Source organism: Mastacembelus armatus, chromosome 4, assembly GCF_900324485.2.
Source record: "Mastacembelus armatus chromosome 4, fMasArm1.2, whole genome shotgun sequence".
NCBI lineage: Eukaryota > Metazoa > Chordata > Actinopteri > Synbranchiformes > Mastacembelidae > Mastacembelus > Mastacembelus armatus.
In genome coordinates this window covers 13085780-13110693 of record NC_046636.1, presented here as the reverse complement: position 1 = coordinate 13110693, position 24914 = coordinate 13085780, and the positions used below count along the sequence as shown (strand labels likewise).

Genomic DNA, 24914 nt, shown 5'->3' with positions numbered 1-24914 from the left:
GATGTACTCATTTCTGATCCTATCCATCCTCATCACTCCTAGAGAGAACGTCAACATCTTCAGCTCTGCTACTTCCAGCTCTGCCTCCTGTCTTTTTCTCAGTGCCACTGTCTCTAAATCATACAACATTACTGGTCTCACCACTGTCTTGTACACCTTTCCTTTCATTCTTGCTGACACTCTTTTGTCACACATCACACCTGACACTTTCCTCCACCCGTTCCAACCTGTTTGCACACATCTCTTCACTTCTTTTCCACACTCTCCGTTGCTCTGGACTGTTGACCCTAGGTACTTAAAATCCTCCACCTTCTTCACCTCTACTCCCTGTAACCTCACTGTTCTACTTGAGTCCCTCTCATTTACACACATGTACTCTGTTTTACTGTGGCTATCCTTTCCAGAGCAAACCTCCACCTCTCTAGATTTTCCTCCACCTGCTCCCTGCTCTCACTACAGATGACAATGTCATCTGCAAACATCATGGTCCACAGAGATTCCTGTCTAACCTCATCTGTCAGCCTGTCCATCACCACAGCAAACAAGAAGGGGCTCAAAGCCGATCCTTAGTGCAGTCCCACCTCCACTTTGAACTCCTCTGTGACACCTACAGCACACCTCACTTATAGCTCTCATACATGTCCTGCAACACTCGAACATACTTCACTGCCACTCCAGACTTCCTCATACAAAACAACAACTCCTACAGAGACACAATTCAGTTCCTTCTGGCCTTCTCAGTACTTCTCGATCAGCATTCTCAAAGCAAATATTGCATCTGTGGTACTCTTTCTTGGCATGAAACCATACTGCTGCTATGTGATGCTCACTTCTGACCTCAGCCTAGCCTCCACTACTCTTTCCCATAACTTCATTGTGACTCATCAGCTTTATTCCCCTGTGGTTTCCACGTCTCCCTTGTTCTTAAAAATGGGCACCAGTACACTTCTCCATTTCTCAGACATCCTACTCTCCAAGATCTTGTTAAGTAGCCCAGTCAAAAACTCTACTGCCACCTCTCCTAAACTGTTCCATACCCCCACAGGTATGTCGTCAGGACCAACTGCCTTTCCACTCTTCATCCTCTTCAATGCCTTCCTCACTTCATCCTTACTGATCTTTGCTACTTCCTGCTCCACAATAGTCACCTCTTCTACTCTGTGCTCGCTAACATTTTCCTCATTCATCAACTCTTCAAAGTATTCCTTCCATCTTTCCATCACACGTGGGGCACCGGTCAACACATTTCCATCCCTGTCCTTAATCACCCTAACCTGCTGCACATCCTTCCCATCTCTGTCTCTCTGCCTCACCAAGCTTTATGCTGCATCTCCCTGTACTCCTGTCTGTTCTCTTCTGTCGTCTCAGTGTCAAAACTTCTTCTTAGCTAACCTTTTCCTCTTAACACACTCCTGAACTTCCTCATTACACCACCAAGTCTCCTTATCTGCTTTCCTTTTTCCAGATGACACACAAAGTACCCTCCTACCTGTCTTCCTGATCACTTCAGCTGTAGCTGTCCAGTCATCTGGAAGAACCTCCTGACCTCCCAGAGCCTGTTTCAGCTCATCCCTGAAAGCCACACAACACACTTCCTTTTTCAACTTCCACCACTTGGTCCTCTGCTCTATCCTTGTCCTCTTCATCTTCCTCACCACCATCCTATGCTGTCTGGCTACAATCTCCCCAACCACTACTTTACCAATCACTGATCTCTTTCAGGTTAAAACATCTGCACAAGATGTAATCAACTTGTGTGCTCCTGCCTCCACTCTTATATGTCACCTCCTCCCTTTTCTGGAAAAATGTGTTCACTACAGCCATTTCCATCCTTTTTGTGAAGTCTAGCCCCATCTGTCGTTCTGCATTCCTGTCCTGCATAACAAACTTACCCATCACTTCCTCATCACCTCTGTTTCCCTAACCAACATGTCCGTTGAAGTCTGTCCCAATCACCATTCTCTCACCACTAGGGATACCCTGAATCACTTCATCCATCTCCCTCCAGAATTTCTCCTTGTCTTCTAACTCACATCCTACCTGTGGGGCATAACCACTGACAACATTCAACATCACACCTTCAACTTCCAGCTTCAGACTCATCACCCTATCTGACACTCTCTTCACCTCCAGAACATTCCTAGCAAAATCCTCCTTCAGGATAACTCCACCTCCATTCCTCTTTCCATCCACACCATGATAAAAAAGCTTGAACCCTGCTCCTAAACTTTAAGCCTTGCTACATTTCCCTGTAGATCAACAGCACCCAGGCTGCAACCAATCTGGTATGGTGGCTATATCCGCTTTTTTCAGTTGCTTTTAAACATAATAGTGGCTAAAGTCTGATACGACTGTAATCAGCACAAACTGGGCTACAATATTATGTGAGCAGCAAGTTTATACATGATTGTGTTTTTGAGAAGTGTTTATGCATGGTTAGTGAAAAACTAAAATTTTTAAGTCACTGAAATAAGATCATAAAACACATACAGAACATTGGTTCAGAAGACATTTGAGAAATGCATCTTGTAGCGTAAAGTATTTGCTTCAAAATGGGAAAGTCATCTTGTTCACACATTCACAGAAAACAATACACTGATTTAAATTTTCTAGTTTTTATTTAGAAAAGACATATTGAGCAAGGTGTGTCTGATCATGAATAATCATGTGATTTACCTGAGAAGACCAAGACCCACATAATCAGCCTTTCAGTCAGGAATGTGGCTGAGAGGGAATTACTGCAATGCAATGCAAATGCAAACATTCATCATCTGAGTCGCATTTCCCCCTGAGGACAAAGTAAACTCTTCGCCACTGTCTGGAACATACGAAGCACTTCTTCACCTGTGTAGCGTGCCATCATCCAAACGCACAGAAAAAGTAAGTAAATTCTATGATGAAGCTTGACGTTTTATGTCATTTCTCAGGGGCGTGTACATAATTACCTGGTTCACCTCAGATATGATATCACATTCATATTCCATAGAACAGTGCACTCAGTATGAGGCAGGATCACATTAGTTATAATGAGGTGAGACGAGAAAACGTACCGATCCTTACGTTCATACGGATTAAATAAAAAGTGATGATTTGTTTTCGACTTGAATTGTTTCATTTAAAAGGAGACATTTCAAGCCATATATTTCTTATTTTTATGAGGCAATTCTAGAGATATTCAGGTTGTTTTATTTACATGTCTGTGAAGAGAGATGACAAACAGAGAGTGCACCCTGTCTGCTTTATTTTACAAAATTTGTTGTTATTATGAGTGTATACAAATCAAACTAGTCCCTTTACAGATTCGATTGATATATTGCTCTCATCTGTACGAGCAAAACTGATGGAGTAATTTAAGTTTCATTTGGCATTATCAGGAGAAAATGCCACAAAACGCACCGGTGCGTTCGTTGACCCTTGAGGGTTAAATTTCACTGGTCATGTGTGAATCAAGAGAGTAACCTATTGTGTTGTAAGTTTTAAGAATGTTTTTCTAAGATGGGAGTCCTCTGGACAACTGAGAACAACATCCCCTGTTGTTTACCTTAGTAGGTCACTAAGAGTTTTACAGCCATAAATTGTCAGAGGGTATAAGTCTTGGAATGTGAACCTATTTTCCTGCCTTAGGCCCGGTACAACCTTGAGCTCAGTACTGTGCCCACTTGAATTCTATGTTGACACACACAGAGTCATGTCTTGTGTCATAAGATGAAGCGACAAGCTACTCACTCAAAGCATATGAATCTTATTAATTAAAGAAAGAGTAAAAAAAGTAAAAGTAGGTCATTGGGATTTGCTGGCAGGTAATAAGCATGTACTATATGTTTCACTGCTACATTGGCCTGGGCCAGTCAGGAATGTGCCTGAGAGGGAATTACTGCAATGCAATGCAAATGCCTTATGTGATATATGATCTGGGCTTTATGTTTCTGTCAGACACTGCAGGGAAACTCATCATTATAAGTGATGTTAAAATATTAGTAGTCCCTGCGTGGTAGAAGGTGTCACATGTCAATTAAATAAAGAGGTACAGGTTCTGGTTGCTGGTATCCCACAAGGAGGTGTCTTGGAGGAGGAGATTGTGAAGCAAGACACAGTTTCCACATCAAAAGCTGATGAAAGAGAATGGGTCAGCTTACCCATGGAGGCTTTTAGTTTCCAGAATGTAGATACCACTATATATCAGTAAATTAAGTGCAAATTCTAAAATTCTACAAATAACTCAACTGTGTAACTAACTCTACTGTGTAATCTACTGGATGGATTGGCACTTCCCAGTGGAGTTTTTGTCCACTAAGTCGTCTTCACCATTTAGTAACAGGCCACAGCATACCTGGATGTCCTTTTTGTTAACCCAAGAAAGGATGATTCTTATTTTCCTCTATTAGTAATGAATAGTATGCAGTTCTGGTTTTACACAGAACTTTTTTATATGATAATAAACTGTTTTTCCAGGCTAGAAAAATTTCCTCTAAATTTGTGGAACACCACTTCCTTTCCAGCCTTCGTGATGCCTGCTTTAAGGTACGAATATGTAAATTATACCATGGGGCTAATCTCCTCTGATTCACTAACTTCTTTTTCAGAGGAGCCACAGTATCAATCGTTTCACGCAGTGAGGCTACAGCACTGTCAACAATATAATCAATTTGGTAGGGGAGTGGGATTGAGGCAGCTGCCCTCCACTGTGCTCTCTACACTCTCCACATGGCATAGATGTAAATAAAGATGGAATCATTTTCTTAAATTTATTAACAGTATTGTCAGATGAACATCTGCTGTAGTGGAATTTTCTTCCAAATGCTGCATGACCCATCATCTTAAATTCAAAAGTTATTAAAGAATGATCTGACAAAATAGGATTTGGGGGAAAAACTATTAAATGTTCAATTTCGATGCCATAGGTCAGAACAAGATCAAGGGTGTGATTGAAACAGTGGGTGTGTTTATCAACATTTTGAGTGAAACCAGTTGAATCTAATATTGAATCAAATGCAGTGCTGAGACTATTATTTTCAACATCTACATGAATGTTAAAATCTCCCACTATAATGATTTTATCTGAACTAAGCACTAAATCAGACAGGACGTTTGGAAATTCAGTTAAAAACTCTGAGTAAGGAACAGGTGGACGGTACACAATGACAAGTAGAACTGGTTTTTGTGTTTTCCAGTTTGGATGTGAGACACTAAGAGTGAGGCTCTCAAATGAGTTATAATTGGATGAAAGTTTAATAATAAGTTTGAGTGGAAGATTGCAGCTACTAACAAATGTGTAATACTGCCATGTTGTTTGTACCAAAGAAAAGTCACTGAGGGCTTGTTAAACAGTACTAATGTATACCATGCACAGGATGCAAAAGTATCACTCAGCCAGGCTCTCTACAATGATAACTGTCTAATGATGATACTTGCGATCACGTCTGCTTCATAATTTGACAAGGACCTGCAAATGAAATTGTGAATGTTCCAACTTGCCTTACCAACCAGAGAGGCTGCTGTCCAATTGAACTATGTGTTCCTTGACATTGTCAGGTGATACTGTGGATGATGGCATCATTGCTGACACTGGCAGAAAATGTGTTTTCTGAGGACAATAAAAAGGCTCCGACAGACCACCATCATGTTTTCAGGCAGCCATCCTGGTCTCCTGCAGAGAATCTGGAACAGGAGAGCAGTGTCTACAGATACTGGCCTAAAGGCTTTGGTAAGTGTTCATCAACAAGTGTAGTGAAGATATGTGTGAACTGCTTTGTTGTGTCACTGGCTCTGATATTATCAATTCCTTCAATCTGTGTCAGATTGTCGGACAGAACACCACTTAATGCCAAACTCCCAGAATAAAGTGTCAGATGATGCCTTCAGTATCTTTATTTCCATCAACTACAACAGTGATAACAAATCTACATCTGATGATACATTTGTAGTTGTGATTTTCTGTAAAGAAGAAATAACATCACAAAATGAATAGAACAACCTACACAGGTCTGTGTTAGGTTGCAGCATACTGATGGGCACTGCCACCTCTCCTTGGTTACAGCTCAGGCACACACCCCTATACATAGTTTAAGACTACAATACAAACAAGAAATTAGCGTTGGCTCATAACTGAATATCTCTGTTCCTTTCTTAACGTTCATTTCGCATCATAACGGCGAATGAACGAAACGTAACTTGGCGAACGTATGGTGAGCATATATACTACCAATATATATATAGCTACCAATCAGCTTAGCTCACACACGATATGTTTATCCATATATAAAGTTAGTAACAGTTACAAGTACCAAACAAGTGAATACTCACAACGTCATTCAAGCATGTAACATCACAGTAGCGCAAATTGCTGCACCATACATCAAGCTATTTTCCCCGCCGGACCGATCCAGATCCATATAAACCCTCTGTTACAGAACTGATGTAATCACGTGAGCCAAGTCGTCCAGCAGCCTACATGAACCAAACAACATCCAACCCTAAGCACATAGTCCGTTAACTTCTAAAGGAAACCCACTGCTGGTAAACTTGGAGAATTTTCTACAACAAGGTATTAGTGATGATTCAGTCCCGGTGTGCACCGCCGCCGTTATCAATATTCCTGCGGTTGCGAAGCTGCCGGTGTGATGTCGTGGAAGAATGGCACCGACACGGGATTGCTCTCAATCTGTCTTTACTGGTACAAAAGACAAACACAGTTTCCTTCAAACGTGTGTTGTAACTGCGACTTGGGTCACCAACCAGACATCACTTGTTTTTTTTTCAATTACCCGTGATCGTATAGTGGTATTTTTACATTAACAGAAGATTTTAGAACATCATACAACAATGTACTGAACAACACATTAATCCGTAATACTGAAAAGAACAGCTTATAAAATAAAAACACATTTCACATTTACATTGAGCCTACCTGGTACAAAAGACAAACACACAGTTTCCTTCAAACGTGTGTTGTAACTGCGACTTGGGTCTAGACAGGGCGAAAATAGCACAATTACATTTAGCATCATGACTATGCGGTGACAAGCTAGCCTGCAAGCTAGCGCTAACTTAATATGCTACTAAGTGTAGACAACATAGCAGTAACGTTTTTATCCACACATATTTTCAATCTGGTTTACGAAATACACTCTAGCAGTGCTTATGTACCAGTTACATACTATAACCACTGTCATAACCAAGATATTAATAATTTTTATATCGAAAACCGGTCTAAGCCATGCTACCATGCACTTACCACCAACCAGACATCACTTGCTTTGCTGCAGGTAGTGCAGATTGCCTGTAGGACCCCTGTACATGCAGTTACATATAACAACCAGCAGGCGGCTCTATTTCCCAAATTCAGCACATCAGTTTGGGTGAAATTCATTATATTTTCATCTCTGTTACACCCACCCCTGCTGAATTTCAGCCAAAACAAGAAAGTAAAAAAAAATTTAAAAAAACGATCACCATAACAGGTTGCAAGAAACATGAATTCACGTGACAAGGCCATACAACAGTCCAACAAAAAAAAGTATCCCCCCCCAAAGGGATGAAGTGGAGAGGAAGTTGCGCCTTCTTCCTCACCAACAACTGGAAGTAGGATGCAGCCTACATCCTACATAGGCCACGTCCCAAAACACACACACAAAAAAAATATATATACATATATGGTCCCACAACCCTATACTGTGCTATGGTGATGCAATTACTTGTAGCAAATCAAACCACCGGTGCATCAAAAAGAATGAACATATAGAACATGGCCAAAGACGCCATCATTTACTTGAACACTCGGAAAACTGAATAAGAAACTTTGTCAAACAGTTGGCCAGCATCATTTACAACAGCTTTGTTGGACATAACATGTAGTAACCGATTCACTGGTTTGATTACCCGCCCAACACGTGTTCTAACTGTATGGGTAGTGCTTGCATCAGAATGAAAGCCAGGTGCATATGTAATGTCAGACTGAGTGGCATCTGAGCATGCGTGCTGTCCCGCTCACAGCCTACCTCACTCTGCGACACAAGTGATTCTTCACTTGCTTCCTCAGCAACAACACTAACTTCTCTGACAGTTACATCTACTCCAGAAATATCATTTGGTGCATCTGACAGGCAGCTGATCCATTCTTGGGCCCTCGATCTTGGGTCCGCAGTACAAACAACTGAGTCCAGGACATCAGAATCTGTAACATCAGGTCAAGCACATGAGGATACAAGTGTGCAGTCCGACAGATCGTCCCTTTCCAGCGGCAGAAAGTTCACAAGCATCAATAGGTTGCGGTGCGCGACTCTGTCCTGACCAGTTAAAGGGTCCCTTATCCGGTATGTGTGGATGGAAGGGTTCACAGCTACAACAGAGTACACCGTAGATTCCCATCTGTCAGCTGTTTTACGTTACCCTCTTTCACGTTTGTTCGAGACCAAAACACGGTGACCCACTGTGATGGATCTGCCTTTGGTATGACGATCGTAGAGTCCAGCCTGGCGATTTTGTTCTTTGTCAGCATGACTCTGAGCTAGGGCCATGGCTTCCTGGAGGTCTTTGGTCAAAAATAGCACAAAGTTGTCATAACTGCAGACGTCAGGATCCCTGAGAATGTTTCTAAACAGGATGTCAACCGGCAGGCAGGGAACTCTACCGTACATCAGGTAAAAGGGGGCGTACCCCGTGGTCTCATGAACCGTACAGTTATACATGAAAGTCAGCATTTGAAGGTGCTTAGGCCAGTTGCGTTTGGTATCAGGTGGCAGGACGCGGATCATGTTACCTAGTGTCCTGTTGAAGCGCTCAACACTACCGTTGCCCATTCGGTGGTACGGAGTTGTGTGAGACTTCTTCACTCCAGCAACTTTCAGCAGTTCACTTATAAGCTTACTCTCAAAGGAAGGAACTTGGTCTGAATGAATCCTCTCAGGGAATCCATATACACAGAAAAATTTGTCCCACAGCTGCTTAGCCACCTGTCTAGCTGACTGATCACGGCAGGGAAAGGCTTGTGCGAGCCGTGTAAAATGGTCAGTCACAACCAGCACGTCAACTGACTTGTTATTGGCATCCTCAGTGGTCCAGAAATCTATGCACACAATCTCCAAGGGTGCAGAAGTTCTGATGCTCTCCAATGGCGCTCTCCCGTCTGGATCAGGAGACTTGCCGATGACACACCTTGGGCACTGGCGGACATAGTCTCTGACGTCACGGTCTATGTGGGGCCAGAAAAATCTCTGACGGGCGATGGACAAACTCCTAGACTGCCCCTGATGACCAGCACCATCGTGAATGCCTTTCAAGACTTCAGACTTGAGAGAATCAGGAACCACAAACTGGTAGCGTCTCTTACGGGTCGCTTGGTCTTTGGATAGCCTGTAGAGAATACCACTAGATGTCGTCAACTTCTCCCAGTGCTTAAGGTACCTTAAGGCCATGACAGGCTCATTTGGCTTTTCTCTCCTGGAAGGGCGACGACCACGTTCCACATAGTACAGCACACGTGAAAGGACAGGATCACTCAGCTGCTTCTTGCGCAACTCGCTTTCAGAGAAAACAGGTAGGTCAGGCTCAGATGGAGGGATCAGCTGGGGAAATTGTTCCAGCATATTGACAGCGCGTAACCTGGCAACTGAATCCCACGCACCGTGTGTTTCAAGAATGGCAGAGACATCATCTTTACAGAAGGACTGGCACATCACACAATCTGGCACGTAGGACAACACTTCTGTGCTACCGGATTTGGCGTTAGAGAGCCGGAAAGCGTCCTGGACAGAATCAGAGGAAACTGGATGGGCCTCCGCAAGAAGCTGGTTGTAGGGGCATTGCAACAACCGCATACCAACATTGTACTTGACAAAGGGCCGGCGACTGAGGGTGTCTGCAACAACGTTCCTCGGGCCAGGAATGTACTTTATGTCAAACACATATGAAGCCAGCTTGGCCACCCATCTCTGCTCACAGGCGTCGAGACGCGGCTTAGTCAGGATGTGCGTGAGAGGGTTGTTATCTGTCCATACCGTGAAGACATGACCTTTGAGAGCCAGTGGCAGAACTTGTCACACAGAGACCACTTCAATGCCAGAAATTCGAGACGATGGGCGGGGTACTTTTTCTGGGCCCTTGTAAGGGATTTGCTTGCTACTGGTCGAGCCACGCTCTCACCTTCCTGAACCTGCGAGAGAACCGCACCTAGTCCCTCTAGCGAAGCATCGGTAGACAGTATGAAGGGGCGGTTGAAGTCCAGGTGAGCCAGAACCACTGAGTTGACCAATGCTGCCTTGAGGTCCTCGAACACACGCTGGTGTACATCTGTCCAGTCAGCTGGAGTCAGCTTGTGGGGCTGCCCTTTACGTTTGGCGTGTAACTTCGACTTGCCTTTTTGCTTTCCACCAGCTAGGAGGTCAAAAAGCGGTCTGGCCATGGACGAATAGCCTGGGATGAAGTGTTGGTAATAATTGACCATCCCAAGAAAGGACCTGAGCCGGGGCTGCGATGGAGTAGCACCATCCGGTTCCATGAAGTCGGCTGGGCTCATGTTACTGACAGCCTCGACTTTCGCTGGGTCAGTGGACACGCCTGATCCATCAATAATGTGCCCCAGAAACTTTACAGACCTCTTGAGCAGCCAGCACTTCTTTGGGGCCAGTTTCAGGTTGTGGAAGCGGAGGCGACTGAACACCATCTCCAACCTTTCTAGAGCCACTTCCTCTGATGGAGCAAACACCAGCAGATCATCAAGGTAAACCAGCAGACTGAGAAAGTTCTGGTCACCGAAAATGGACGTCATCATTCTCATGAAGCTGGCCGGGCTGTTGCATAAGCCCTGAGGAAGGCGGTTATACTCATACAGTCCCATGGGTGTAGTGAACGCTGAGTACTTGCGGTCGTCTTCGTGCAGTGGCATGTTGTAAAATCCAGAAGTCAGATCCATAGTACTAAAGCATGCATTCCCACCCAGGGCAGCTAAGCAGTCAGCTTGGGGCGGTAAGGGATGGGCATCCTTTAAGGTCTGTCTGTTTAGCCATCGGAAGTCAGTGCACACTTGCAAGTGTCCATTTTTCTTCCACACAAGCACGAGAGGAGATGCGAACTCGCTGGTGGACTTGAGAATAATGTCCTTTTCCTCCATCTCAGTCAGAACTTGGCGGAGCTTTAGGTACTCAGCAGGAGGTACACGGCGATAGGGTAACCGGAAGGGTCTCTCATCAGTGAGCCGAATCCTGTGCACAAACCCTTTTGCCTCTCCACAGTCCAGGTGATGTCGAGAGAAAACGTCCTTAAAATTTATTACAAGGTCAGCCAACTTTGTGCTCCAGTTCTCCGATACATCACAGGACTGCAGGTCAAGGTCCCCTAGGTCAGCTTGCTGAAGCCTCTCCTGAACGTCACTGCTGTTCACCAAACCAGAATCTTCAGAAGTCGAGGCAGAGGCGACCTGGTTCGCACACTTGATCTGCGGCTCCTCCAAATCCTCCAGAGCAAGGCAAGTGTAGAGCTCCACCAGCTTTGCATTTTTACGTATGGCAATAGACTTATTTGTGGCGTTTAGGATCTTTAAAGGGACCCACCTGTCCCCCCATAGAGGTGTGACTACTCTGGCCACCAAGATGCCCCTGGGCGCGGAGCGAGAAGAAGTAGGCTCAGACATGACGGTACTGCCGGGTGATAGTTTGGTGCTTCTAGGGAGCTGTCCCCACACCAGATACTCTGTGCCGGTTTCCAAAGTGACAGCTCTGTTACATCTCACAGTGCCAACTTTACATGGAACATCCACACCTGACCAACGATCCAGGCCAGCAAGCAGGGAGAGGAACTGCTCCAGTTCTGGGTCACTCGCATGAGTTGTGGACACAGCTTCCCAGTAGGAAGAATCTTCCTTAAACCGGTGCAGTAAATGCCTGATGACGTTGGAGCCCATAAGCAGGTCATCTTGTTGGTTTTCGACAACAAAGGTAGGCACAGACAACCTGCATCCATAGATTTCCATCTCAAGCATCACAACTGAAGTAGGCTTTACATGAACACCACCACATCCAATGAAAACCACAGTAGTTGGTTCTCGATGGGACAGACTAATCCCAGAATCCATCAGTGTCTGCAGAGCTACTTCACTCACAGAACAGGCCATTGAGCCGCTGTCAAGCATGGCACCAAGAGTCACAATATTTTCAACTTTGACAAGCATATAAAAGAGGCTGTCACTGCTTCTCACTGTTTGTGTGTTTTGTACAACAACTGTCTCAGTGTCACTAGAAGCTCTAGTATTATGGTACAGTTCAGCACCATCAGCATTGTGGGAGTTTACATCACCACCTGTGCGGCCTCCCTCCAGGCACAGGCCACTTAGTTTCCCTGTACATTGTCCATGGGGGTAGTTTTGGTTGGGCAGGAGGGCCTTGTGTGGCCAGGACTGAAACATGTGAAGCAGAGGCGGTTTGAACGGCAGTGGGACTCAGTGGTGTGGCCGCTATCACCGCATACACAACAATCCCTTACAACAGCTCTGGCTTGTCCTCTAGTTTGACTATGGCGTGCAGGAGGCCTCCTGTCATTCACCTGAACTTTATTGAGAAGTTCTCTGAGCATCGACATCATCTCAGTCAGAATAGCACCATCCTGCTGTTGTCCTATTGGCTGTTGACTTTGAGACACAGGAGTAGAAGGGACCTCCTCAGCCATGTCTGCTGCTTTATTGAGACGAATCCAGTAGTCAACCGCATTCTCTCGCTGGTGTGGCAGTGTTGAGTAGAAGTCTTGTAGTGGCAGGCACGAGGAAGTAATACTGAAGTACTGTATCAGTATGTTGTATATAGTGTCTGGGGTGCATGTGGTTCTAAGTGCAGGATTACTTCTCAAACCAATCTTAACCACATCTCTGGCTTTCCCCATCAACTTCCCCATTACCTCATCAGTTTGCGTGGCAACATCATAGTTGCGACTCTTAAGATAACATCTCATCAACTCAACACTGTATTTGTCAGTACTGTCACCCCTGAAAATAACAGGCTCTCTTTCAGACCTAACAATGACATTAAACTGTGAACTTTCAATAAGTGGATTGGTACTAGCACTTGAAACACTGACCTGGTTGTTAGAATGACTACCACAACGATTATCGTTGCCCACAATACCCGATGATATCAGTTTTGTTGCAATAGACTCCCCAATCTGCGAGCCTAATTGAAAGACCATGTCGCTTAACTGGTGTAATGCAGCACTTTCACCACTAGGTGTTGAATGACTTGGCCCACCACCAAATGACATCTGCCCCATAGGTGATTCAGCTAGACCTTGAACTGATCCCAGACCCCTATCACAAGCAGGTATCATCGGCGAAGCCCCCAAGTCCCTCCCAACAGCACTATTGGACTGAATGGTAACTCCCATCACACCTCGACCCCTACCAAAAGTGAAGTGACCTACAGAAGATTCACCACTTGGCTGGAACCTCTCGGCCATCTTGAGAAGAAGGACAGCAGTGTAATAAAACAACAACAACAAAAAAAACCCCTGTAATTGATGGCTCAGGCAAAATTGCAGTTTATCCCTTTGAACCAGTGAGACCAACAGTCACAAACATAATGACAGGCAGTGAAGACTTGAGTAGACCAGTTGTAGACCACGCTGCAACCACGGCCGATCAGCATCAAGCAGACCAAGGACCACGGAGTCACGGCACCACTGCAGTGGATGATCCAGTCCCGGTGTGCACCGCCGCCATTATCAATATTCCTGCGGTTGTGAAGCTGCCGGTGTGATGTCGTGGAAGAATGGCACCGACACGGGATTGCTCTCAATCTGTCTTTACTGGTACAAAAGACAAACACACAGTTTCCTTCAAACGTGTGTTGTAACTGCGACTTGGGTCACCAACCAGACATCACTTGTTTTTTTTTCAATTACCCGTGATCGTATAGTGGTATTTTTACATTAACAGAAGATTTTAGAACATCATACAACAATGTACTGAACAACACATTAATCCGTAATACTGAAAAGAACAGCTTATAAAATAAAAACACATTTCACATTTACATTGAGCCTACCTGGTACAAAAGACAAACACACAGTTTCCTTCAAACGTGTGTTGTAACTGTGACTTGGGTCTAGACAGGGCGAAAATAGCACAGTTACATTTAGCATCATGACTATGCGGTGACAAGCTAGCCTGCAAGCTAGCGCTAACTTAATATGCTACTAAGTGTAGACAACATAGCAGTAACGTTTTTATCCACACATATTTTCAATCTGGTTTACGAAATACACTCTAGCAGTGCTTATGTACCAGTTACATACTATAAACACTGTCATAAACAGGATATTAATAATTTTTATGTCGAAAACCGGTCTAAGCCATGCTACCATGCACTTACCACCAACCAGACATCACTTGCTTTGCTGGAGGTAGTGCAGAATGCCTGTAGGACCTCTGTACATGCAGTTACATATAACAACCAGCAGGCGGCTCTATTTCCCAAATTCAGCACATCAGTTTGGGTGAAATTCATTATATTTTCATCTCTGTTACATTAGCATCATTTCAGTCTTCTTTATTTATGGTTAAACTTGATCTATTGTGATAATCAAACTCTGATAGGTCACTCTGGACTGCATATATATTACAAAGATGAGTAGTTATTTCCCACCCATCAGATGACCCATCAGTGGGCAGACCTGTACAGGTAATTGCCTTCTTCAGTCGGGCTACCAAAATCTTTCTCAGCCCTGCCCGTCGGGCTATCATGTGGGGAGGAAAAATATATTTCAATGCTTCTGCATTCTTTCTTAAATATACTTGGGTAATTATATAATATTCGGGCATCGGGGAGCCACTGTCAATATGTGAAGTATTGAAATTACGTTTGAATTCGTCTTGATTTTTGTTTTTACTTTTACTTTCACTTTGCGATCGCGCGAACTGCAGTACTGACTGGTCAGTGACGGAATAGTTGCGCACCAATTCCTCTGACATCGTCCTGTCAGTTATTAGCCTATCCTCAAGTGACAAGTGAAAACTCCCCCCGCAAGCTTAAACGTGTGATAGAGGTGGAGAGAATTTCAAAAATCGCTGACCGTTATGTGTGTGCGTGTGTAAAAATAAGCGGCACATGGATTTGCACAAGTATTTTAGTTCTGCTGAGCCAAATAAGACAGGTCAGGGTGAAGAAGTGACAGCCAAAGAAAAGCTGACTACCACAAAGCTGAAAGCTTCTGAAAAATCAGACTATGAGGCAAAAAGAAAGCCAGGTTTTTGGACTTTCACTTAGAAACAAATATTTAAGTTGAGGGATTTTGAAATTTTGCGAGCCCTGTGTTTAGGTGGAAAAACCCTTCCATAACACATTAATAACACTCATCTGTACTCACTTCTATTGTTTACCTAACGAGCCTATTTAGGCTAGGGGTGGAGTGAAACCACAGACTGACGAAGATGAGTAGTGACACATTTTGCCCTATAAACTTGAAACCCAGTTGTCATGACTCAGCTTCTAAATAACTTCACCTGGACAACTGAGAATCTTCACAGATATACATAGAGAATATGAATATGTGGAATAAAACAGACAGTAAAACTATAGAGCATAAAATATGTCAACTCACTAAGGAACTAAAAGCTAACGTGAATAAATAATCTTAAGCTTAGATTTAAAAGCAGTCATATCTGTAACAGAGAATGTCAACAGGTAGAGAGTTCCATAGCTTGGAAGCAGCGACAGCAAAGGCACGATCACCGGTCCAACTACATCTTGACCTTGAAACATCCAAAAGAAATTGACCAGATGATCAGAGCGCTCTCTCATGATTACGGCGAGTTAAAAGACCTATTAAATAAGGAGGGGTTAGGCCATGAAGTGCTTTAAAAACAAACAATAATTTAACACCAATTGTAAAATGTACTGGAAGCCAATGAACGGTGACGATGGGAATTAAATGACTGTGCTTGGAGGTATTAGTTAAAAGACGAGCAGCAGCATTAACACCAACATAGAGAGCATTACAGTAATCAAGCCAGCTTTTTCAAGGTTGCTGTGAGAAAGAAAAGGCTTTACTTTGGCTAACAGGCGAAGCTAAAAGAAACTCACTTTGACTATAGAATTGTGTATGACTGTGGCACTGTGACTGTGGCACAGTGCACTCAGTGATGTCTTTAAAACTGTCATACAGTGGTTGTCCTGCATTACTCCCATTAGGCTTAGGCTCCAACAATATCAATAACTTGTTAGTGTGCGCATCAACAGATAAGAGTATATCATTAGAGTAAATCTACAAATCTAGATTCATCCATACAGAAAGCAAATCAAATCAAACTTTCAACAATTATGTTACTGTTTTAGTCAATCCAGCTGTCTACACTAGAGGCATCTTCTTACATATTGTCAAACTTCAAGTCAGTTTTAAGCATGTAACCACAGTGAATGTGTAATGGTTACTGCTTTCAATGCTTTGAGAATGCCCGTGACCAATTGATCTGAGAGTCAAGAACACACTGTTTTATACAACTGTACTTTAATTTAGTTGCAACAATTCCTTTAAAGTAAATGATGAGACAGTTTGTCAATGCCTTTAAATCACTATTTATATGAGTATATTAGTGTTTTCTACTCTGACACCAGTTTCAGTTTGGTTAGGTTTAGGCACAAAACAGTTTGGTTAAGGATCATATAGAGATCATAGAAACCTTGTCTGTCACTGCTTTGAAAGATGATTAAAATATAGTAAATACACTATATACTATATTGTAAAAATAGTAAGAAAATGCTGAATTTTAGTGTTAGTAAATAGTAAATATTTTCTGTGTTAAGAAACTTTGTAAGACATGCCCAGTGAGAACAGAAAAACACCCTGTAACATTACTCAGACAGTTTCTTAAAATCATAAATCTCAAGTGGAGCTCATAAAAAAGCAGCATGTCACTCCTGTATGACTAATATAGCCTCTGGAAATTTGCCTGGTAGTTTTCAACACTGAGTTTGACCCTGGTCAGTTGAGCAAGGGCCCCTGTGTACAAGCGGGTAAAAATAATTAATCCAACGTGTAGGTTACTGTGAGGCATCCTGTTCATTACAGCTAGCAGAGAAATTGGATGAATGGCTGTGGATTGTTTATTCTACCAGTCTGTTTGGTATGAAGCCAAACCAGGCTCACTCTTTATTTTAATAAATTATACTTATCTAATAATATTTAGTCTAACAAACTTATTAAAAACAATACAAAACAATATTTGAAGTAACTCTATTATTGAGCAAATTGAAAGGTGTGTACTTAAAGGATCTGTCTGCTTTACTTCAGTCACTGGTGAACATTTTATAAAGAAAAGAGCAAGACAAGAAATGAATGTAAATTAGATCTATCTGCTGTGTCTCCAAAACAAAACAACATTGGTGGAAAAGAATTTCAATATACATGATCACATGTCACAAACAACAGCCTCTTTTGGTGTTAACCACTTGTGCAGTAAACATGAAGTAGATGTGAAGTTTTTCTTGCTCCAGATCTGGGGGAAGCTCTATTAATTGAAAAAATGCTTTGCAAAGAACAGGCTAGGCTTTGTAAGCAAAGTATTTTACTCCTCAGAGGAACAGTCTATAATCTGTTAATTATATTGTATAAATGTTACTTTTTAAATAATTTTTACCATATTCCCCGTTGTTATGAGAACTGCATTTGTTTTACTCCACTACCAATTGAGACGTCTTCTACCTAAGCATTTATAACAGACGTCGTCTACCTAAGCATTTATAACAGAGGCACGACAGGGATTACTGCAGCTACTGTAGTGTAGATACCACACAATGTGTCATCCCCAGTGTTACTGACTTTATTTTTGTGATGATGTCTGGCACACCCTAAGATGTACTTCCACTGGTTTTGTGAGGGGAAATATAACCGAACACTAAAACATAACAGTAAGATTTTGTCTTGACTACAGTCTCACTAAAAACAATAAGAATTATCAGGACATTTAGATATAATTGCTTGAACATTGCACAAGTGAATGGTAACATGCAATAGTTGTATAATTACATGAAATAATGCAAACCCATGTGGCATGTTTTAACATGGCTGAATATGTACCTGAGTAGGATTTAACTGAGAAGGTCCTGTGTTCTTTGCCTGGGGAATATTTCTGTGCATTTTTCATTTTTTTCTCCCTTCATGATTACAAGTTTTCTTTTCTTTTCATAAACATCAAGGCATGAACTGACATGCACCTATGCTGCTGTAAATGTGCATTCTGAAGTGGTAATAACCATTCCCTCAGGAAAGTACTGCATGGAAGCATTTAGAGAAAGTGCAGGACAAACCCATCTCCAGGTCAGGAAATAAACATCATTCAAAGATCTGAGCCAGGTCTGCCCAGCAGAGTGGGTAAATCTTGTTTGAAGTGTTCCTGGCAACTGAGAAAGGAACTTCAACGCAGGCTGGATTTCAACCAGCAGCTCAGCTCTTGTGCTGGTAACAACAGCACATTTGGCATTATTTAGCTGATAACCTGAGAAATTTCACTCCCAGTTTTAACACCCATGTCTGCATTTCCAATTTCCATCATACATGCTCTCCACTGCTATTTCATAAAATTCCATTCTAATCCAGCACATAAATTAAACTGTGACAAATCTTTCCTCTTTTTAGTCTGTAAAGTCCAGCACTATATCTATGTATTTACATGGTATCTTATAATACAATTACAAGTCTTCCAAAAGATTTTCCTCTTACAAAACTTTTTTTTGCTGAGAAAACACTAAGATAAGAGAAAGAATGTGCTTGATCCCATTGCTACAAATGACATCATGTTTCTGAAAGGGAAATACAATACAATCAATAACAGGAGTGTGAAAATGAATTAGATTAGATTAGATTAGGTTAGATTCGATTGGATAGGTGGTACTCTAATTTTTCTTGTAATTGTATTCTCTAAGTCCATCAGCACTGCAAACTGCAGGCTGTTAAAACTGCTATCTCCTGTGTTACTCGCTTGTTTCATTTTACTTTTTAAAAGGTTATTAGGGTTGTAGGGCATGAAGAAGACTGCAACCCTAACCTTAACCCTAATAATGCAATTGGACCAGAATGCAGTTAGACAAGTAAGATTAATAGCTACAGTTAACTTAACTAAATCTGTGTACATGCACTATTCATGTGACGAGTTGAGTTGAGTTCTTTAATGACTCAGAAGAGAAGTTATACAATATCCCTCTGCATGTTACCACGAATAAGTCAATTATGGTGCACTTCCTATTTCAATTATGTGATGAAGTAAGATACTTTTTGTATTTGATATTATTATTATTATAACACTGATATACTGTAGCTTAAACACCCTGCCCTTGTCTTACAGGCTGCAGTGCAGTTACATGGTTAGATTGTAACTATAGCTGAGTAAAATAAACAATAAATGCTTCAGCTTCAGTCAAAAAGCGCTGATAAACCCAGTGTACATTATCTCTTCCAAAGCAAACAGTAGACAGATTAAGTGAATATTAGATTTACATACATATTTGAAACAAAACTGACTTAAATTAATATTTGTGTGGCTGGGGAATGTTTAAAAATGCATAATGGGCAAATATGAAATGCCAACACAATTGGCATATCAACATTATAAACTGATCATATGTTTTATTATCCTGTTCTGCTTCCCCAAAATAGTCAAAAAGATATTGCTTTATGGAGACTTAGGTAACTTATAAAAGTACCCTCAAACATCCCATTAAATTAAGTATATTTATGTCTTAGAAGACTATAACTTTCTAGGGAACCATGTCTGATTAGTTACGCCATGCGGCACTATAAGGTGCAACAAACAAATCTACAAATAGCATTATCACAACACATTTTTGGACTGCCCTGCCTTTGCTGCATGCCCTTTTAAATCATCTTGCCTTTCACTCCATAACAGCCTATTGCTGTACACTTGAAAACTTGTTTCAGTGGAAGTCCATCACCTTACAACATAATGACAATAAACATACTTACCTACAATAAAAACACAATACACTTTTTTATGTAGTTACATTCATCTGAAAACTTTGAACAAAAGTTTTAGAATTGCCTGACTCATTGTCTTTTTGACTGGGCTTTAAGGTTTGAACATTCGCAAACAACTTGCTGACAACCAGAGGTTCTCTGTGTGGTTCCTTTTTCTTTTAGAAATGTGGTCACTGATGCATAGAGAAGAAATCCAGCAGGGCAGATGGTTGCGTTCCCCTGATGACCCAAAGTCACCTAGAACATCAAGGAAGAACCGCCACAAGACCAAGAGCAGCCGCAACTGCCACTTGGAGAAGAAGGAGATACGGGTTCGGGAACTTGGCCTTGGCTATGACTCGGATGAGATAGTCCTCTTTAAGTACTGTGTGGGCACGTGCCAGAGCTCCTGGAAGAACTATGATCTGGCCCTTAAAGTTCTGATGGACAATGGGAGTATGTCCGGCAAGAAGCTGAGCAGTCACCCCTGCTGTCGTCCTACTCGCTATGAGACTGTGTCCTTTATGGACACCCAGACTACCTGGCAAACAATTAAGTGGCTCTCTGCAGCCAATTGTAGCTGTGTGGGCTGACTGAAAGAAGGACTTCCTATCCACAGTAGATAATGACAATGAAAAGAAAAATAGCAGAACGCTCTGAGGCTTGGTATCTGTTGTGGGTGACTTAACCCAGATTCATGTCGTCTGAGGCGTGGGATGGGTTCCACAATGCAGTGGCCAGGGTCTCTCATTCACTAATAGCTTGGCTGTTAATGGAGATTCAGATGCCTTTGGATAGTCTGTGCACACAAGGAGGCTATCTGGATGGCAGACTCCAACTGAAGTAGTGGAAAGTTTGTTTAAATGCCATCAGCAATAAGCATGGGTGAGGAAACTATCTGCACTGTTCCAGTCCTTACTGGACTATATTTTGTGTCCTTTACGTTGCCATATTGTAGGTTTTTAGGTGATGCAGCAATCTTATGGCAGTCATGCTGGAGATCTTCAACTCTTTGGCAACAGAAACTCTGAGCTGTTCTGTGCATTTCAAAGCAGCTTGGGGTTCCCACCAGAATTTGTGATAGTTAATAGATAGCTTCTATGTTATTTTGGACTGCGATCTTTTCATTCAATCTACAATTTGAAAGGTCTAATTGCATGCAGACATTTGTGGTTGAAATATATTAATATACTATACATACTGCAACAGATATGAATGGCAATTTTTTATTTATGTTCATGTTTACAAATGATTCATTTGTGCAAAATAATGAATAGAATGTAAGCATTTTAATTATGTCATTAATTTTAAGTCATATCAAAGATTCTACAACCCTAACCACAAAATCCAAAACCCAATGACAGGCAGCTCATGCCAAGAATCATTGGCTTTATTGTTCTTCACAGTGAACATGGAGAGCTGAAGCACAATCATAATCAATTTCAGCTACTTTCACGGGACCAAAATATTGACTGTGAAACAAATAAATTTGCATGTGTATGAGTTGCTTTGTGCTCACAAATTTCATATTTACCTATTTATTCCCATTCTATAGTGAAAATGTAAGGTAAAAGAGTGACACACTGCATGCAGTAGAGGGACGTCAAGTCATTTTATCTGAACTGCCAAGGACAACCCATCACAGCTCATCCTGAAATACGGTGACAACTTGAATATGGTGCAGTTATACCAAATTAAATTGATATTACAATATAATTAAAGTTGAAGTTGGTTTTATATATGGTTAGAAATGTAATCCAATGTCTGCACATAGGAAAGGCATTTTAACGTTACCATTTTGAATTGTTAGCCTAATTAACTAGCTAAAGCCAAAGGTTTAGATACAAAAATCTAAAACAATTCTACCTAATGAGCATATTCAACTCTACTTCACACATTACTAACTTACATCCACACCACAGTATTGCTTAAATATTTATTTTATATGGATACTCTATTTTTCTTGTTTGGTTGCTATATAACCTATAATATACAATATTTGCCAAAAGCCAGTTAAGACAGTAAAAGTCCGTGGCAGAGCCTAATGGGATTTTGGGAGTTTAATGATTCAGTTGTTATACTATTAAAAGATCTAAACACCATGCGCTGAATCAACTAGAAACTCTAGTTAACCATTTAAAGACCAAATACCATGATGTGAAGACATGCTAATAAGAACATATACAGTTTTTTGTGTTGTTTTGTTTTGTAAATACAATGGTCTTTATAAGACCAACATTTAACTTCACCATGTGATACAATTGTACCTTTGCTACTAGGGCAGCTTAGTGACACACTGGTTTAGAAAAAGTCATTATCAGAGTAACTGTAGTCAGTCTTCTGATATGCTGATTTGAAATGCAAATACAACCTCACTCATTGGCTAATCCAAGCATAACATACTTTCCTTGAACCAACCTACTGCATATCAATTGTAAATGCCACTGTAGCTCTAGAGTACTTGTGTCAGCAAATATTGTTTATATCTCTCTTGACAGTCTGTAAGATGCCATCACAAATTTTGTCATGGAACCTGCCTTTTGCCCAAAGAGAGCTGGGATGGATGGATGGATGGAATTACATGACATCACACAAAGCCTTCCAACATGTAGTTATTAACAAAACAAGTGTGGAAAATGGTCAAATGTAAAGGAGCCTTTCAGATTATAACATTTATCACCATGTGAATGTGAAATGCAGCTAACGGCTAATTGTTGTAAGTAAAACAATATGCTATACATTCAAAATAGAAAAAGTGTTAGTTATGTGTGTTGTAATAATAAGTCACAAGAATAATCCCTCACTGGCTTCCCACCTACCAGCAGTTATGTTGCGTGTCAGGCCTCTGCACTACACTACTTGAATATTACCACTGTCTGTATCTTCTTGCTGTTGCACACAGCTGAAACACCAAACATGTGTTCATGAAACCAGTGAAGTGTAATTATTTTGTTTATTATAACATATGTTATTGGTTTTCATAGAGAAATTGTAACTACAAATTCTAATGTAATAACTATTACAGAATACGTCACATTATTACACTGCAACATATTCAAAAATGTGTGCTTAACAATTTTACAATTTCTGTAATAATAAACAATGTGCCTGGAAATGGTTTGCTGAGTATCACAGGGCAGGGATACTGAACTCACTCACCCCCTCTATGCTGCACATTTATGAGAATTTCAGAATAATAAATAGATCACATTAAGCTCAACACAAAAAGCAATTAGTGTCCAGTCTTTCCACATCTGACCAATAAAATAGAATACACTATCAAATATATAGTGGAATATTTGTTTTGTATATGAAAGTGCTCTAATGCAGTACACAGGTTCAGGTTGTTGTTTTCAACTGCATTGAAAGCTAGTGTAAAAATATCCAGATGATGCATTGACCTGTTCTGTTGGTCTTGTTGGCCTGTCTTTGAAAAGTGTGTTTTCACAGATAACATTGAGAGAAAGCACCTCCAAAGTTTTTATTATTACAGTAAGTTCTGCCTCACACTGTTCATCTCAGTGAAAAATGCCAATTTTTTGTTATTTGAGGATCATCTAAAAAATGCATGCACTCAAGCTTGCACATAATCTCACATTTGCTTTCAATTACACCAACTCATGTCTGTATGACAGGAAATAGAGGCTGCACTGGTTAGAAACAAAACAGAAACCCACCAAAGCAATTTTCAACAATTTCGACAATGTACATTATTGGCTAATTGGCTAGCCAACAAAATACAACAACCTTTCCGTGATTTGTGCTAAGACTGGTTAAACACAGACAATCTGTGTAAGAAGTAAGAAATGACAGGAGAAAATATGAGGCAAGTAGATTTAAGAAAGGGTTTTTAAAGCATGCACAATTACTGCTGTGTTTCTGCATATTCCTCCTTAATTACATAGTCTGACGAGCATCTGCACATGTATTTTGTATTTATATTGAATAGATTATTCAAACCAAAGACCAAAGTGCCTAAAGCAAAACAATATATTGAAATACAACAAACACTGGTGTATGTATTTTCTTTTTTATGTATGCAATGCGTGTTATATATTGCAAATCATCTCATGGGGTATATAGTATATATGTTTTAGGAAGTTGAAATTATGTTAAGATATCTCATATCAAAATATACTTCTGACACCCAGGGACGTTCAGCTGCATAGAAACCAATATTTAATTAAAATGTATTTACTATTAAAAGACAACACACTCTATAACTATAAAAGTATCCATGATAGAAATTAAAATGATAAAAGGATTAACAATGAAAAGTTTTTATGTTGAATATGAAAGTTGTTCATGCTAACTTTATTAATCTGATTTACAATTACAATACAGCTTATACTTTCAACTAAATGGTGAATGAGAACACAAAATAATCAAAACATGTTTATGATTTCTTTAATGAGCAAGTCCTCACTTAAAGTGAGTGAGAAGGGTGTGAGAAGTGAGAAGTAAAGTGAGAAGCTATAGACTGTAAGTGAACACCTGTCATCCCTACTATCAGCACCCACAGACTTCTTTCTGAATCACTCAATTACTGCATCACAATCCAGTATTGTCACCATGTCATATTAGTTCATCACTTAACCATTTGCAGCTGTGATCTAGAAATTCTGAATAACCATGTATAAGAAATGTTCAGTATATGGTACTGTATTAAGTTATGTTAATGTACTCTAAAATTCCTAATGTCCACTATTTTTGTACATTAAAATCAATAAAAGTTAAATAAGGTCCATATAAATAAGTCTTTTGTGCGGCTTTTTTGAGTCTTATTTTTTGTAAAAACTCCACATACACTCAATAACAAGGCTCTCAAGGAGTTCGTCCTATCTCTCCAGCTTTAGAAAAAATAAGCAGGCTGCATTTCAAGTTCAGTTTCAACCAAATTCTCTGAACATAGTGACAAAATGATAAAGCAACTCTTCTTTGAGGAAGTGCACCTACAAGGAAATATA

At 40.9% G+C, this 24914-nt stretch overlaps 1 protein-coding gene across 4 annotated transcripts in view; it reads left to right on the top strand.

Moving 5' to 3' along the window:
- artn (artemin) overlaps nt 1-24485 on the top strand; it is a 44764-nt gene extending 20279 nt beyond the window's left edge. For 2 of the 4 annotated variants that reach the window (XM_026322886.1, XM_026322885.1), the window contains 2 exons: nt 5533-5704; nt 20131-24485. In XM_026322886.1, coding sequence (XP_026178671.1) covers nt 5545-5704; nt 20131-20540 — 570 coding nt within the window. In that variant the 5' untranslated portion in view covers nt 5533-5544 and the 3' untranslated portion in view covers nt 20541-24485. The remainder of the gene's footprint in view (nt 1-5532; nt 5705-20130) is intronic. The other 2 variants (XR_003296559.1, XR_004463059.1) reach the window with 2 other exon arrangements.
- The last annotated feature ends 429 nt before the right edge of the window (nt 24486-24914 follow it).